At 40.2% G+C, this 15,264-nt stretch overlaps 2 protein-coding genes and 1 non-coding gene across 3 annotated transcripts; 1 reads left to right on the top strand and 2 right to left on the bottom strand.

Annotated features, from left to right (window-relative positions):
* The first annotated feature begins 1,951 nt into the window (after nucleotides 1-1,951).
* LOC103703155 (protein MKS1-like) lies at nucleotides 1,952-6,174 on the top strand. The gene is made up of 3 exons (XM_089927050.1): nucleotides 1,952-2,932; nucleotides 3,369-4,742; nucleotides 5,571-6,174. Exon 1 carries the CDS (start codon nucleotides 2,068-2,070, stop codon nucleotides 2,776-2,778), a length of 711 nt encoding a protein of 236 aa, XP_089783176.1. The 5' UTR covers nucleotides 1,952-2,067; the 3' UTR covers nucleotides 2,779-2,932; nucleotides 3,369-4,742; nucleotides 5,571-6,174.
* A 147-nt stretch (nucleotides 6,175-6,321) lies between these two features.
* LOC103703154 (Amino acid kinase family protein) lies at nucleotides 6,322-14,491 on the bottom strand. Its single transcript, XM_008785907.5, has 7 exons — nucleotides 14,232-14,491; nucleotides 12,611-12,755; nucleotides 11,814-11,867; nucleotides 8,844-8,935; nucleotides 7,373-7,599; nucleotides 6,747-6,923; nucleotides 6,322-6,655 (listed from the first exon to the last, which is right to left on the bottom strand). Exons 1-7 carry the CDS (start codon nucleotides 14,438-14,440, stop codon nucleotides 6,498-6,500), a joined length of 1,062 nt encoding a protein of 353 aa, XP_008784129.4. The 5' UTR covers nucleotides 14,441-14,491; the 3' UTR covers nucleotides 6,322-6,497.
* Nucleotides 14,492-14,695: 204 nt separating this feature from the next.
* Nucleotides 14,696-14,767, bottom strand: TRNAP-AGG (transfer RNA proline (anticodon AGG)). The gene has a single exon. It is a non-coding gene; the product is annotated as a tRNA-Pro (tRNA).
* Between the last annotated feature and the right edge of the window lie 497 nt (nucleotides 14,768-15,264).

Raw genomic sequence — 15,264 nt, 5'->3', positions numbered from 1 at the left:
CTCTGCACATAGGTTATGGGCCGGGTTCGCTTTGATACCATTTCTAACAATCCAAGACCTCACCCAAAATGGCTAGCCAAAAGGTATTATTTGGATTCCTTGATCCTGTATAAGTATCCAAAATCTATCCAGCGAATGACCGATGTGAGACTAAACACACGCCTGCACGGATCCTCACCGTACCAATAATTCAGATTTAGAATATTACAATTTCTTCAAGGAGTAACCAAAATCTAATGCAATGCCTCTTAAGAGGATTGCCATGCCATTCCTACCCGTTTTTACCTTCCATTATTCCATGTATTATGGTTTGCTCTTAGAATGCCACAGCCAAATATATATATTATTAGCACTAGTTATTATCTGTGAGGGTTAGATGATGTTTTAGATACTTCCATGAACAACTGCAAGATGGACGCAACTGGAACAGCTGCACGTAATTCTACAGTGCACTGTGCACTATGGTTTTTGGAGTAGGGCCCCCACGGAACACTTGGTTGCCAAGTCAAATCCAAGACGTATATAGCCGGCGAGAGTTGTTAGGCCAACTTCAGGAATTACAACAAAAAGGATGCAAGGCTACAAATTTATAGAAGGTAGATAAAATATACATGGAGAAGTGTCCTTAGGACAGCCAGAAGGGACAAATATGGAGGAGTGATCTCTAAGCATTTCCAAGTAGACAGAAGTCCTTTGATCATTTACTAAACACTTATCAGTCTTTTTTTTTTCTTCTTATTTTATTCTTCTTGAGAGAATGATGATAGATCCTATAAATGATCTATTTTGCTTGGAGGTAGCTCTAGGTACTGAATCAGAGTCATATATAAACGTAAAATGATTCCGGGGGGATTCTGCGGCGAACCATCATCAATCAAAGTGGAGGGCTACCGTACCCTCGCAAAATCTAGATTGTGGACTATCATCCTGATCCCTAATCCCAGATAGAGAGGTTGCGACTAATTCTGGACCTCCTTTCAGATTCGAAGGAGCGCGAGATAGGATCTAGCTGGAGGGGCTAGTGGCTTAACCATTGTCGCCGATCCATCTTTTTGCAGATTCTGTACTCATTGATCCTAAGTGACTCTAGTGCATCTGCAGCAGTGACTGCAACGACCTCAAGGACGTCGTCTGCCACCCTTTGTCCTCGCATCTATGAGCACCAGCCGTGTCTTAGGTCATCATTACCCAGCCCTCTCACCCTTCACCGCTAGATTGTTGATCAAGGTACACGATCCATCCTCATCTCGGGTGGTATTGTTAGTATTGGGGTAGAGTCACTGCTTGTCCCTCTTTTTTAGTAAACTCCTCCCAATTACCGAGATACAGACAAATGGCCAGATGGGAGGCGTCTCTAAGCTAGTGGCTGCACCAAGGCCATTGGTGTCACCGGCTCTGGTGGTTCCGACGTTGGTGGTGGTCAAAGGGATGGATTGGAGGAAAGAGACGGGTCATGAGCCAAGGAGACGAAAATTAGATATTTTATATTATATTTTACATTATATAATGCATATATTATATCATATTGTATTGTATTATACTCCGTTATATATTATAGAAATAAATGTAAAATGATTCAGAATCACAAAAATCATTCGATGAACCTATGCATCCGACAGCCATAGATAAGAATAAATCCCTTGAGAATCCTCCCTTGGATCACTTCTGACCTGCGGCCGCCTGTCGCCCGTCCTTGACCGACCATCCGACCGCATCACCATTTGACCCACACCGGTGACGGGACCCATCCAAACCCAACTTGCGCTTTTAACCACCCCCTCCCTCCCCCACCTATCTATCGAAAAAAATAAAAAAAAAAAAACCCACCTCGACCAATTCAATAACCCACAACCTTGTCCTTTCCGTCCTTCCCGTTCTTCGACGTTTCCTTGTGCAGTGACGTGGCCTTTCGTTAAGATATTTCTCCTGGACTCTTATATATATTCCACATTGGAAGAATCCCTCCGCCTTGCCTCGTCTCCATCTCCTTTTCTATGTACCGCGGACTTGGCCTCCCTTCCCCTAACTCCGTAGTTTCCTTTTCTCCACCCCGGAACTCCACTTTCCATGGATCCCTCCGGCATGCCGAGGCCCTCCCCACGCCGCGAGCTCCAAGGCCCACGGCCCACTCCCCTCAAAGTCCGCAAAGACTCCTACAAGATCAAGAAGCCACCGCCGGCCCCCGCCGGCCCCTCCCACACGGCAGCAGCGGCGGCGGCGGCGGCGGCGCCCCACCACCGCCCACCGGTCATCATCTACACCGTATCCCCGAAAATCATCCACACCAAGCCCAGCGACTTCATGAACCTGGTCCAACGCCTCACCGGGCCGGACTCCTCCGCCGACGCCTCCCTCCCGTCGCCATCCTACGGTAGCGGCGCGCTCTCCCCCGCCGCCCGGCTCGCCACGTTCGAGAAGTCGGCCCACTCGCCCCACGGCGATCGGAGTCGGAGCTCGGCCCTCGATGTCGCGGCCCAGTTTGACATGGATGTTGGTGGCCCGGTGGTTGATCGGGCCGGTTCCTTCCCGGGGATACTATCGCCGGTGCCGGCGTCCCTTCCGCCGATATCGCCCGGCTTCTTCTCGCCGATAACGTCATTCGACACGACTTCTTTGAGCTTCTTGCAAGAATTGAGCCCAATTTTTTCAGCCAACAGAAGCTTCGTGGATGGTGGTGCAACCACCATCTTGCCGAGTCCTAACAACTTCTTATCAACTCCTACCGTCCCATCTCCAGGCTCTTTCTGGGAACTCCTCAGCCAATTTCCAGATTTCTAGTTCAAGATTTCAGGAAACAAAGTTGTGACCGGAATCAAAGATGGTGGTGCAGTTGAGAGGACATTGATGGCCCATTATGGTGGTGGGCCACGTGATAGCTACTCCTCCAATAGCGGCCAGGCCGGCCTTTGCATCTCTTGGTCCAAACCGATAGGTAAGCATTGTCGTTGCCTTTGATGCGTCTAGACTCGATAGGGGATTTGATTTCATTTGCCTGACCACCGCTGGATGAGAGTTGGATGGTGGTCAGTCCTTGGACCATCCATAGGGTAGCCCAAGACTTTGTATCCATTTATTTATTCTTTCTTCTTAACAAAGTCTTCCTGTTTGCAAATGAAAGGAAAAAAAATATTCACATCATCCTCGTTACCATCAAATAATTATGGCCGTCTTGTGTACTAAAAGTCTAAATTGGCAAGCAGGAGAGTTTGAATGATAGAATGAGATAGAATAGAAGATATAATTTTAATTATAACGCAATTATATTGTTTATAATTTGTATGAGGTTGGTTGGAGTTATTTTAAGGGATCAAATATAGCTCTAGGACTATTTTAGTGCAATTATAGCATCGCTGTATTTTATATTACAGGAGACTAATCAGTTCTTCAAATGTCTCCGCAAGCAATTGTGTATGAGCTGAGCCTGTCGATGCCATGAAGCGAAGAGTACTAAGAAATGGGAGCACGCAATGATTCAATTTAGCTGAAAATTTTTTTATAGGAATTCATGAAACTGTTGGTGGTTTATAAAGACAATAGACACTTTTAGGTTCATGGTTGAAAAACTGTTGGACAAAGAGGGTGAGACATTTTTTATTTATGTTCATTATGCAAGCAAAACCACAGACATCAAGTCTTGTCCCCACTGTTTACATAAGTTTATTTGAAAACAAAATAAAAGAATAAAAACATAGTGAAGCATTGGCAAGTCAACTTGGCTTTTCTCTGGTTATGTCATGCTCAGAATTTTAAAATAGATGCCGGCCAAAAAAAAAAACCCAGATGGAAATCTTGAGACGCAATTGGAAGACATTTCCCACTTCAAGGACCAGGCAATAGATTATGAAAAGGTTAAGATGGGGAAAATGCATATCTATGGTTAAAAGTATGGTATCTTAAAGAAGATTCGATTATTGAAAAAAAAAATCAATATTCTAAGGAAATAAACAATTTCCACCAAATGGTCGGTGAATTATGGAAACAATCAATGAAATATATAAACAAAAACAGCATAAATAGATACAAGATAGTTGTAGTGATGTCTCGGCCATGCAAGATTAAGAAACATAAGGCAAGTGAATACAAATGTGGAACGATCTATGGCACGGTACTGATGCAAATGAGAAATTAATTAGTAAATAATTCAATTTTTAAGCAATAATTCAATTAATGTTTGGGAACTTTTTGGTGGTGATGTGGATATTCAAACAAAAGCTCATGATGATTGAGGCCTTGGGATAACAATGAGAAGCTATTCAATGCTAGGGCCCAGCAATCACTGAATCCACACAAAAAAAAAGTTTGATGGTCTCATATACTTTGATTTTTCTGAGAAATAACCTAATATACTTTGAATTATCCAGGGTAGCTAAATCTATGTGCAGTTGAATCTCAAAAATTGACCAACCTCAGAAACTTCATAGAGTCAATAACCAAATTTGGCGGCCGGAAGCATGCAATTCAAACTGAGAAAACCCCAATGTCAGACAGGTCTATTTCGTTTGCTTGGATTGGAAATCACAAACTAGTCTCATGAGGAGTAAGGAGAAATGATCACAGGCAGATTAAAGCAGTACAGAATTTCGGCTATAAGTTTCTATCACAACCCGGTCGAAGAGAAGCAGCTATTTTTCATAGAATCAACATATGCTCTAGTTGAATATAGTAGCCATTGACTCAAGAAAAATAAACAGATTTCAGCGACCACGTCATATATAGACCTGACACCTAAGAAGGCCATATATGTCACGCCCCTGCTTCCGCGGAGCACGTGAGGCACCTAGTGCCCACGTGGGGGCCATATGAGGGGGGAAACACGGGGCTCCCCTGCTAGATATTGTCCGATTCCGGGGCTTCACGCAAGCGTCCTTCACCCCTCCCCGGTTTTGTTTTCCTCCCAAAACGCGTCTGCAGGATTAGGAGACACCCGCCTCATATACCCAGGCTCTGGAACGAGTCTTTCCGATGTGGGACTATTGGGCCTCACACCCTTCCCACCATCGGACAAGAGCTGTCCTCGGCTCTGATACCAAATGTCACGCCCCCGCCTGCGCGGGGCACGTGAGGCACCCAGTGCCCACGTGGGGGCCACATGAGGGGGGAACACGGGGCTCCCCTGCCAGATATTGTCCGGTTCTGGAGCTTCACGCAAGCGTCCTTCACCCCTCCTCGGTTTTGTTTTCCACCCAAAACGCGTCTGCAGGATTAGGAGACACCAGCCTCATATACCCAGGCTCTGGAACGAGTCTTTCCGATGTGGGACTATTGGGCCTCACACCCTTCCCACCATCTGACAAGAACCGTCCTCGGCTCTGATACCAAATGTCACGCCCCCGCTTCCGCGGAGCACGTGAGGCACCTAGTGCCCACGTGGGGGCCATATGAGGGGGGAAATACGGGGCTCCCCTACCAGATATTGTCCGATTCCGGAGCTTCACGCAAGCGTCCTTCACCCCTCTCCGGTTTTATTTTCCTCCCAAAACGCGTCTGCAGGATTAGGAGCCACCCGCCTCATATACCCAGGCTCTGGAACGAGTCTTTCCGATGTGGGACTATTGGGCCTCACAATATAGACCATTATCTAAGAAATACTTAGCTTGAAATTGGTCAGATCATAGAAGAGTTTTATAGCTTTGTCCATCCAGTCAGGTGAGAGGTTCAAAAATAAATGGAAATTAGAAAGAATCACACCATGATTCCCTAAAAACTAAAATAAATCCAATAAAGAAAAATATTGCAATCAAATTTCTCTAATCAAACCATGCATACCAATCAACAATGACGTTCTCTTGAATAAAGAACAAAGAAGAGGCAAGGACTGCAGGAATCATGAAGCAGTGATGGGAACTTAGCAATATATAGTCTAAAAGGCAATCAGATTCCATGTGCATATCAAAAGAAGTCCAGCAATAAAGAAAGATCAGAACAGTCGACAGGTTTCTGAAGCTCAAAAGGCCAATGGGCTTGCAAACCTTGGAGCTATCACAAAACCATATCATCGATGGAGTATGCAATTCAACAAAGAACACCATGGTGCATTCACACATTTGGCATCAACTCATCACATGCTTGCCACATGAATTTTGATCGATTTTCCTCGAACATCTTGTATAATATGTTTTACCGGGATTGTGGTTTTAGAATTACAAACCAAGAATATGAACAAGGTAATGCAGAGTAATGATTAATATAGCAAACGAATTAAGAATTTGGCAGCACTACTGAATGTGTTGGATATTCACTGCCTTCGATCAGATACATCATCAACATCTTCATCTTCCAATAATGAGGCAGACAAAGATCATTATTAAGCAAATAGCAAGATTCCCCCAAAAAGCTTCTCTTTGAAGCTTAAAGATCTTTTAAAGACTAAAAACAACTCTACAAAATTCATATACAGCTAGATAATTCATAAATTTGTGAAGCATATCCAGCCCCTCCCCACTTACACCCGTGCACAAACATGCAGCTCACAATTAGATAAATAAATAAACAAAATCTTAAATTTCGAAGTTGTTTAACATCTTCAATTCATGACTTATCATGCTTCGTTCATACCGTTGCTGCTCATTTGGAATTCCACCAATCAGAGTACCGACCTTCTCACCAACAATAGCTTTTGCAATATTTCCAGGTTTATTCAAGTTAAACACAACAACTGCACAGGTAAGGTTGATAAGCATAGTCCATATACACTTCATAGAAGCTACTAAAGAAAAAGAAAAGAAAAGCTCTGAGCCAATATATACCAGGTATTTTATTTTCTTGGCACAAAGTAACAGCAGTCATGTCCATCACAGAGAGATCCTTTGTGGTCACATCATGATAGCTTAGAGTGTCAAGAATGTGAGCATTTGGGTTAAGCTTGGGGTCATCGTCATATACACCATCAACATTTGTTGCTTTAAGCATAACCTGCGCATTAACTGAATATGGAGTATAAAAACTGAGTCAGCAAAAAAATGTCATATGGGATTGAATGCTAAGCACACATCCTGTAAAGCAAGCAGGAGAATGTCAAATTGTCATGACATATGTTTGTGTGTGGTCAGTGATGTCCATCATGCAGCTGTTGATACAAATGACTGAATCACTTATATAATTCTTTGAGGGCACATTAATGAAATCACAGGTTGTTACCTCCTATTATTAATTAAACACTTACATGAACTGATTGCCCTGAAATCTACTTTCATCTTAGTCTGTCAACTGATTTGAATTTAAAGGATGCTGATATTCATGCAACAAGTGTCAGAAAACGTTGCAATGCTAGAAATTGTCACCCAAAATGGATGGATTACAGCAGAGTGCAACATGCCATCATGCTATTCTAACTAGGATATATTATGAGCCACACACTACAGAAACGACTCACTTTCTGCACAGCGGAGAGCAGCAGCAGTATCTGTTGTGAAGAAGGGATTGCCAGTTCCAGCAGCAAATATAACAACTCTCCCTTTCTCCAAATGCCTAATAGCCCTTCTTCTTATATATGGCTCTGCAACTTCTGACATGCGAAATGCAGTCTGGACACGTGTAGGAATGCCAATGCTTTCCATTGTTGCTTGCAGGAAAATTGCATTCATAACTGTTGCCAGCATGCTGAACCACAAGACACATGAAAGAAATTAAAACAGGCATATGCATAGAAATTTTTTATGAAAATATTTATTCCTCCAAGAATGATAACATATTATAAAGCCAAAATGCAGTTTGCCTCAGGAAATTCTAAAAATCACCAACACATTCAGATATAAGACATCATAAAATAGTCAATTCTGAAGGAGTGAGGTTTCTATGGCAGAAACCATAAATGACTCAACATGAGATCCATGCTAGTAATCTAGCAGCTTACAACATCATACACTGCAGCATAGCAAAAGAATGGCCACAGAATTGTAAACCATGAAAATTGGCATTTATGCAAGCTATTTTCAGCCTGCATGCAAAAAAAGAGCAGAGCTTATAAGTTGGCAAGTCACAGGGCTAAACAAGATTATTTCTATATCTCTCTTTCCTTGCAACATTCTTGTTTTTTTAACCCTCATCTCCTCAAACAAAGCCCTCCCTTTCACTCAAAAAAAAAGGGATTGCAGCAGATTACCTTGGCCAATAATCCTATCCAATTTATATAGCTTTGGCTTTATGGATCATCCATCAAAGACTGCATTTTACAGCCAGATCTCCACCAAATATAGATTCAGTGAAGTGATAATATGTACCAGAGGAGATTCGCAATTGTAAGTAGGAGAAAGACCTGCCACGTAACCTACAAGACCAGTTGCAGATAGGGAGACCTACCTCATTTTGACAGCATCATAGAAATCATTTTTGCTAGGTCAGTCTGCTTATCTGTTTTCAACAGAAAGGAAAAAATAGAAGGCAAAGGAGAAATCAAATGCATACATCCTAATTTACTAGTATGGTCTCATTTTTCATACTATAGTATGCATCTGATAGGGCTAGTAACATTGCCGTATCCTGCTGAAACAAGAAGCAGGAATCAAAATAGTAAAGCTGATCAGCTGGCATATTTAAGGAGTAACTAGAATATCACTTGTAACTTTGAGCAAGCAAATTTAGAACACATAGTTATGCGAGAAATGCAAGATTGGTAGTTTCCATAATGCAAATATGAGGGTAATCTCACCAAGTTTAAGCTTATGGATTCAGTTATTTAACCAACTTAAGCTTCCTCTGTGGAGATACAGTTCTAAAATACATGACAAACAATATCCAAGCAACATACGTAATTGGTTCAAGACTTCGTAGGCTAAGAACAAGTGATGAAATATTAAAGAAGATTTCCATGATATTAAAAGGATTAAATTTATAAATTATCATACCCAATGTAATCTGCAGAAGCTCGGTCAAGACCGCTACACCCTGCCCAAGAGGCTCCACGGAAGATATTACCCCCACCAACCACTATGGCAACCTTGAAAAAAAAAATCAATTTGTTAGACGGAAAGCCATCACCAGCAGTTTGTTTGCTAGTATATATAATAGATTGTTCTGCTTGCCAGAAAAATCATAGTCAAATGGAGTAATATTTCCTAAACATAAATTCATGGCTTGTGCGGGAGCACAACCAACTTAGCGGCTATTAGTTTTAATGCAATACGGACCTCGCATGCATGCAAATATAATGATAGTGCTTATAACTTAGGTTAATAATAGGAGATCTTAGTATCTAACAGAACTTCACAGATCTTTACAGTATGGTCAGAATTCCCAGGATAACTTTTTCTTGGTTGTGGTGTTTGAGAGGTTCCATTATAGGCCGGCGAACCTATTGGCATGCCCACTTTCTGTAAGGTGGCGAGAGAGAGTGCATGGTAGACAGGACAGACTTAATTCAACATCTATTAAGAGCTTTCAGTTTCTACCAAATCTCTTTCTATTTCTTCTTCCCCTCTCTATCCACTACAACAGAAATGATTCTGGTGGAATTGCCTGTGAGAGGAGGCACCAAGTCAACCTATATATGCTCTATTTCTGTTACTAAAGTCCAATATCAGATAACTGCTGGACAGACACACTTTCTCCCCCACTCCGATCCATGGCATCTACCACAGCACCAACTCCAACAGTGTCCCCCCATCTCCCTTGCTCTCTCTCTCTCTACACACATTTATCTTACAATTATGTTTATATTTATCAATTCAAGATCCAAAAATACATTCAAGGAGAAAATTATGCATCATTCTACCTATTGTGTTCCTAGACTCCTAAAAGTCAACAGGTTATATTCTATAATATTGGCAGCAGTGAAACTGGGGAGATGTGCCATGGGTCCCCCAAAACTCATGAAATCCCCTTAACGATCAATTTTGGCCCTCCAAAAAAAATTCTGGCCAACAGAAGTCTCGCCTCCACCGATAATCTCTTACCATTTACCAATAGACCCTCCTACTTAATCGCAGCCAAAACCGGCTCTTCACCTTCCTAATATAATTTTAATTAGTGCAAATTAAGAAAGATATGCTCCTATCTAATTCAATGTTATTATAACATTCTAAAATAAGAGCCACCTCCTAAAATTTCTCCAAAGGTTTCTTTCACATATTTTTCTTTCTTTCTTTCTCTCTAATGTTTTTAGGCCGAATTTCATGAGTGATATAATAGTCCCCTCTCCATTCTATCCATATTAATAGCATTCCCGTCATCAATGAAAAGCACACAATTACTTAAAGTAGCTCTTTCTCCAAGGGGCAACAACAAAATATTACATAAAATAGAAGTCAGGTGAATTTATCAAGTTAGATTTTTAATTAGATGGGGCTCCTAGCAAATCGAAGTCATCCATGTTTGCTCTCATGCAAATCCTGGTCCCAAATTCCATCTCCATAACACCCACCCCAACCCCCAAAAACAGAAAAAAAATCTGCTCCCCAAAATGGAAGCTGTGATCAGCAATTTTCTTTCTCCCATTACAAGGATTCAAAAGATAACTTAACATGATACCATCATATTACATAATGATTGTTTTATTTTCTGATGTCAAAGACAAAGGCAAAGACGAAGACAATCCGAGTCTCAAACTCTTGCTAATTCCATTTTTTCCTCTTATAGGAAGGAGTCAGAGTTATCTCTTCTATTCATACCTTATTAGTTATTATATAGTACCAGTTATTAACATAATACCAAGATATTATGCACTTTGAATTGTTTAGTTTATCGTATGATGTCAAAGGCAAATACAATGATGAAGGAAAATTTAAGTTTTAAACTCTTCCCATGCCCAAATTTCATTGAATGCGAAGCTAACAATTCTATTCATCCGCTATTCCAGTTTTCTGTTATTAAACATGATAATAAGGTATACTGATTGAATTTTTTAGATTTATCGTATTATGTCATAGAGTCATGGAACGTTCCATTTAGTTATCTCCATCTTGCCTCTATTGTTCTACACATGACATGCTTTTTTTAATATCAGTGTAATGATTTTAACTATTTGTATACTTACTATAAGTTATAATTTTATATTTTTAAAAACTAGTACGAAAGAATTCTAGGAAAATCTAAAATCCCTCCCCTCCAAAAAAAACCCTAGGCCTGCCCCTAACTATTGACACACACTGAAATATTGTATAGGATGTAAGGACTATACTCATCTTATTGGACAAACAAGCATCAAATATAATTCTTAAATCCACTGAGGTCCTGTATAACATTAATTCATATATATTTGTGCGTGCCACAGGCATTTCAAGCTTCTATACACCTAGACAATGCAAGCATGTCTTCATATCTCCATATATACAAGCATACATGCATTCACCCGCAAATAGACAAATGCATAATAAGCATGGAAGCATACATACACAGATGTTACCATGCATGTGCACTTGCATCCATACAATTCGCTCCCACACATTAAACATATCAAAACATACATCCATGGTACATGTTTTACTATATGCATACATGCAAGCTAGTGAAGCAAGGTTGCATGGATCCACATGTCCATTGTTCTCATAATATCAGCATTCATGAATATGGGTGCAGACATTGTGTGTGTGCGTGTATGAAAGCTCTAGTATTTCCCTAAACAATTGCCTTTTGGTTTCTGAATCAACTTGGTCCCCTGAAAAACTATGTTAGAAGAGCTATTGGTTGCTGCAGAGAAGTCCAATTTATCCGCATAAAGAAAGTTAGATTAGAGCACTGTCAAGTACCAAGATTAGACAATACCATGACTTATGTCAATTATTATATTTCTAATTGAGATTGCAACTGCTCCACGAGAGCAATTCACTAAGCAATCAAAGTAGAAGCAATTAGACGAAGAAGCATCAAGAAAGACAAACCTCAATCCCAAGTCTCGTGACAGAAGCAACCTCCCTTGCAATCGACATCGTAATCTGCATAATATGGCACAGTATTCTACCGATGAAAACTTTCACGGGAGCACAAACAACTGAGAAATTTTCATATCAAATTTGCTGAATGGTCTATGGACAAAATCAGATAAAGGTTCCAAAAAATACAAAGAAGGCCACAGAAGCCATATGTTCCTAAGAATTCATTCATTCCTCCCCTTTAAGGAATACAAATATAAAAGACCGTAAGAATAGCCAGAAAAGCAGAATTCGAGATTGATTCACGAGGGTAATGTTTCATAATTCAACATTTTACACAAGAAAAATGTACATACATACTTAAAAATTGAAGTGCAAAATAGTTTAAAAAAATTGCCAGCGTCTCAGCAAATGAGCTAAATTTAACAAAAGCCATAAATTTCAGAAAATTTGAAGGAAATTCACGGAAGCCCCCAAAATTGGTAAAGCATGCTTTCCTCCATCAAATCAGAATAAAGGTAAGAAAAAGGCTTAAAAAATGGGAGAATTTTGCTATAAATTGGAGAGTTTTGTCACTAGGCCTGTGAGAATGTACAAGCTAATGTTTTCATTGACAGATACATCATGCTGCTAAAATACATATAGAACATAATCATACCTCACTCCTTTACAAATCCATGTTTGAGAACAACATCAACAAGGTGATTCATGTTATCTTCCTGTAAACTAAATGGATAATGGAGTAGGACAATTTACAGTATCAGAAGTTCATAGCAATCATGATATATATACATTTGCATTCCCACCTTTGGATCAATATTTTGTGTGTGATCTCCAGCAAGTGCTTCCCCGCTTACTTTCAGCAATACCCTATGCCATTTATATGATGGCTTCGGCATGGAACTTTCATCTGTGATCGCACCAAAGGGTGTCATACTTGCTGCATGAGGTCTGCATGTTAAAAAAGTAAACTAATTTAATAAAAGCCACCCAAATAACATGATTTTACTGTTCAATATGCCATTTAAAAAGTCACTATGAAGGATATAACAAACGAGCGAAGTCATAAATGATATACCAGGTGATGTTCTAAAGCAAGGAAATCAAAGCAGGAACTCAATATCAATGGCAGCATAGTAACATGTTACAGTTATTCCTCACAACCAATATGATCATCAGCTATCTGGTTCTGATCAAGCACCATTAGGATAGGATGAGATGACATCGGGCATTAAAGAAGTTGATTCTTGTGAGTTTTTTTTTTTTTTTTCTGTCATCCACCATTAATTAAGTCAGTACTATGGTCACTATGAGTTATGACTGTCCAATTTGGGTTCTATTGCAACAGAAGAGTTCGGAAAATCAGTTGAAAAAAAGAAGGAAAAAATCTGAACTAAACAAGAAGAGAATCAACTAAATTCTAAAACAATTTTAAGTTCCATACATAGACTTATTTATTTATTTCTTTTTTTTCCAAGTCAAAAAGGATAGAGGCATAGGCAAGTCGTTGGATGTGTGGAACACAAACCTCATGGCTTAAGGTGTGAACTCTTTGTATGTCAATAATGTGTTCGGAGGTGCCTATAGCAAAGTTGATAAAGTCGTTGTGGGTTGATACTAATGGCCTAGGATCGACTCCAGCTATCACCGTAATAAAAGGAGGGGCTCTACGTCTGCCCCCACCTCAAGTTCCAGAAAAAGAAAAGAAAAGAAAAGAAAAAACACTGCTGCATTTCCCCAAGAATCCACTCAGAGAATATCTAAACCCAGCTTAGACAAGGGGTTTAGCTATTCATTTGAGGCCAGAATGCCACCTTTGCCCATAGACTTTTGGTGAGACAAAGCAATTTTCCTTGTGTGCAAGGATGCTAGTATGGTGTTTTCATGATCATGATGTAAAGTTATTTTTTTTTTCCTTTTCTTATTTCTTTTTTCTGAAATAAGATTGGAGGAAGCCTGGCTGAAATTGGGTAACACGAATTCGATCTCAGGTCACATCCAGTGACTAAACCAACTGAGGCAATTGACACCCGAATCATGTTGGAAAGATTTATAACAGGACTTCGCACAATTATAAAAGCAAAGAAAAGAATCTACCATTTCATATGTTAGGCGATATAGAATAAACCACTTCATCTTTATTTATCCCAAAAGGTAATGAAGGGCAAAAGAATCCGTCTTTCTACGAAACAATAAACGCAATCCCAATTCTCTAATTCAGACTGACCCCAAAACAGCACAATCTCTGAATCTTACCACACCGTCCACTTCCCCTCCTCATGCTGATCAATATAAAAAAAACAAAAATCCATAAAAAGATCCACTTTTTAAGGAGAAAACCAACTAAACTATGATCCCGAGCTCTATCACTGTTACAAAAAAAAAGAGGAAAGCATCGAGAAATTGGGAAAGAAAATTGTAACAGACCTTGGATTGGCCCCGTCTGGGACAGGCTCCAGTTGGGAAGGAGGCGAGAAGCGAGCGACGACACGAGGGGAGGAAGAACCCACCATTGCCGGAGATCGAAGCCGTGGAGGAAAGGCGGCAGAGGAGGAGGCAGGAAACGAAGAAGAGCGTGACGGACGCGCATTGGGCGATGAAAGAGAGATGACGGAAGTGGGGGAAAAGACGGCCATCGAAAATTGGAGAGCCGGAGTGAGACGACTATAAAAAGAAGGAAATTTGGAGTCCCAAGATATTTCCGCTTTTCCCTTTATTTTATTTAAAAAATCCCAAGATATTGATATTTTTTCGCTTTTTGCTTTATAATTAAAAAATAATTTTGGGGCATTCCGAGAATTGGAGTCCCATGATATTTTTCGCTTTTCCCTTTATTTTATTTAAAAAATCCCAAGATATTGATATTTTTCGCTTTATTAAAAAATAAATTTGGGGCATTCCGAGAATTGAACTCGGGACCTCTCGCACCCTAAGCGAGAATCATACCACTAGACCAAATGCCCAGGATGCAGGGTTCGTTTGTTTTAAAACTAGTAACTATGTCTAACTTCGAACCCTATCAACTGGTCCAAATGATAGCTCGAAGTTAGACATAGTTTGTTTTAAAACTATCTCTGTTTTAGGACCCCGCTTTATATCAATCTCTGTTTTAGGACCAAATGCCTATCATTGTTCTTCCTGCGGGATGATTGATCTCCGAAGGCACGCCATCGACAACCATGAACGTTAGTGGCTTTTTTTTGGTAAAAAAAACGTTAGTAGCTTAACTTGGCCCCTTGACAACGTGTTTGAAATATGAAACTCAAGCAAAAACGAAAATGATACAATGCCCATACAAGAGAGGCTTGCCCTAATCAAGCTCGAGTTACGTCTTATCATTAAGAAAAACGCAGACTCTAACAGTAAAAAATAATTGAAGTCAAAATTGGCAAATTAGTCAGAGAACCACATATAAATGTCTTTTGAGGTGCCATGTTCTGAGTTAGGGATTATATTCTAA

Source organism: Phoenix dactylifera, chromosome 13 (genome assembly GCF_051530095.1).
Source record: "Phoenix dactylifera cultivar Ajwa chromosome 13, Ajwa_hap1_PhDact_Kaust_v1.1, whole genome shotgun sequence".
NCBI classification, from domain to species: domain Eukaryota; kingdom Viridiplantae; phylum Streptophyta; class Magnoliopsida; order Arecales; family Arecaceae; genus Phoenix; species Phoenix dactylifera.
Note: the sequence above shows the minus strand (reverse complement) of the source record. Positions and strands in the feature narration are given on the sequence as shown.

What these genes read in the sequence shown, in the direction of transcription:
- LOC103703155 (XM_089927050.1), top strand. Translation starts at nt 2,068, where the DNA reads ATGGATCCCTCCGGCATGCCGAGGCCCTCCCCACGCCGCGAGCTCCAA.
- LOC103703154 (XM_008785907.5), bottom strand. Translation starts at nt 14,440, where the DNA reads ATGGCCGTCTTTTCCCCCACTTCCGTCATCTCTCTTTCATCGCCCAAT. An exon ending in CACAAAATATTGATCCAAAG is followed by an intron (nt 11,868 to 12,610) that starts GTGGGAATGCAA and finishes CATATTATGCAG; the next exon opens with ATTACGATGTCGATTGCAAG. An exon ending in TGCTCTCCGCTGTGCAGAAA is followed by an intron (nt 6,924 to 7,372) that starts GTGAGTCGTTTC and finishes CTCCATATTCAG; the next exon opens with TTAATGCGCAGGTTATGCTT.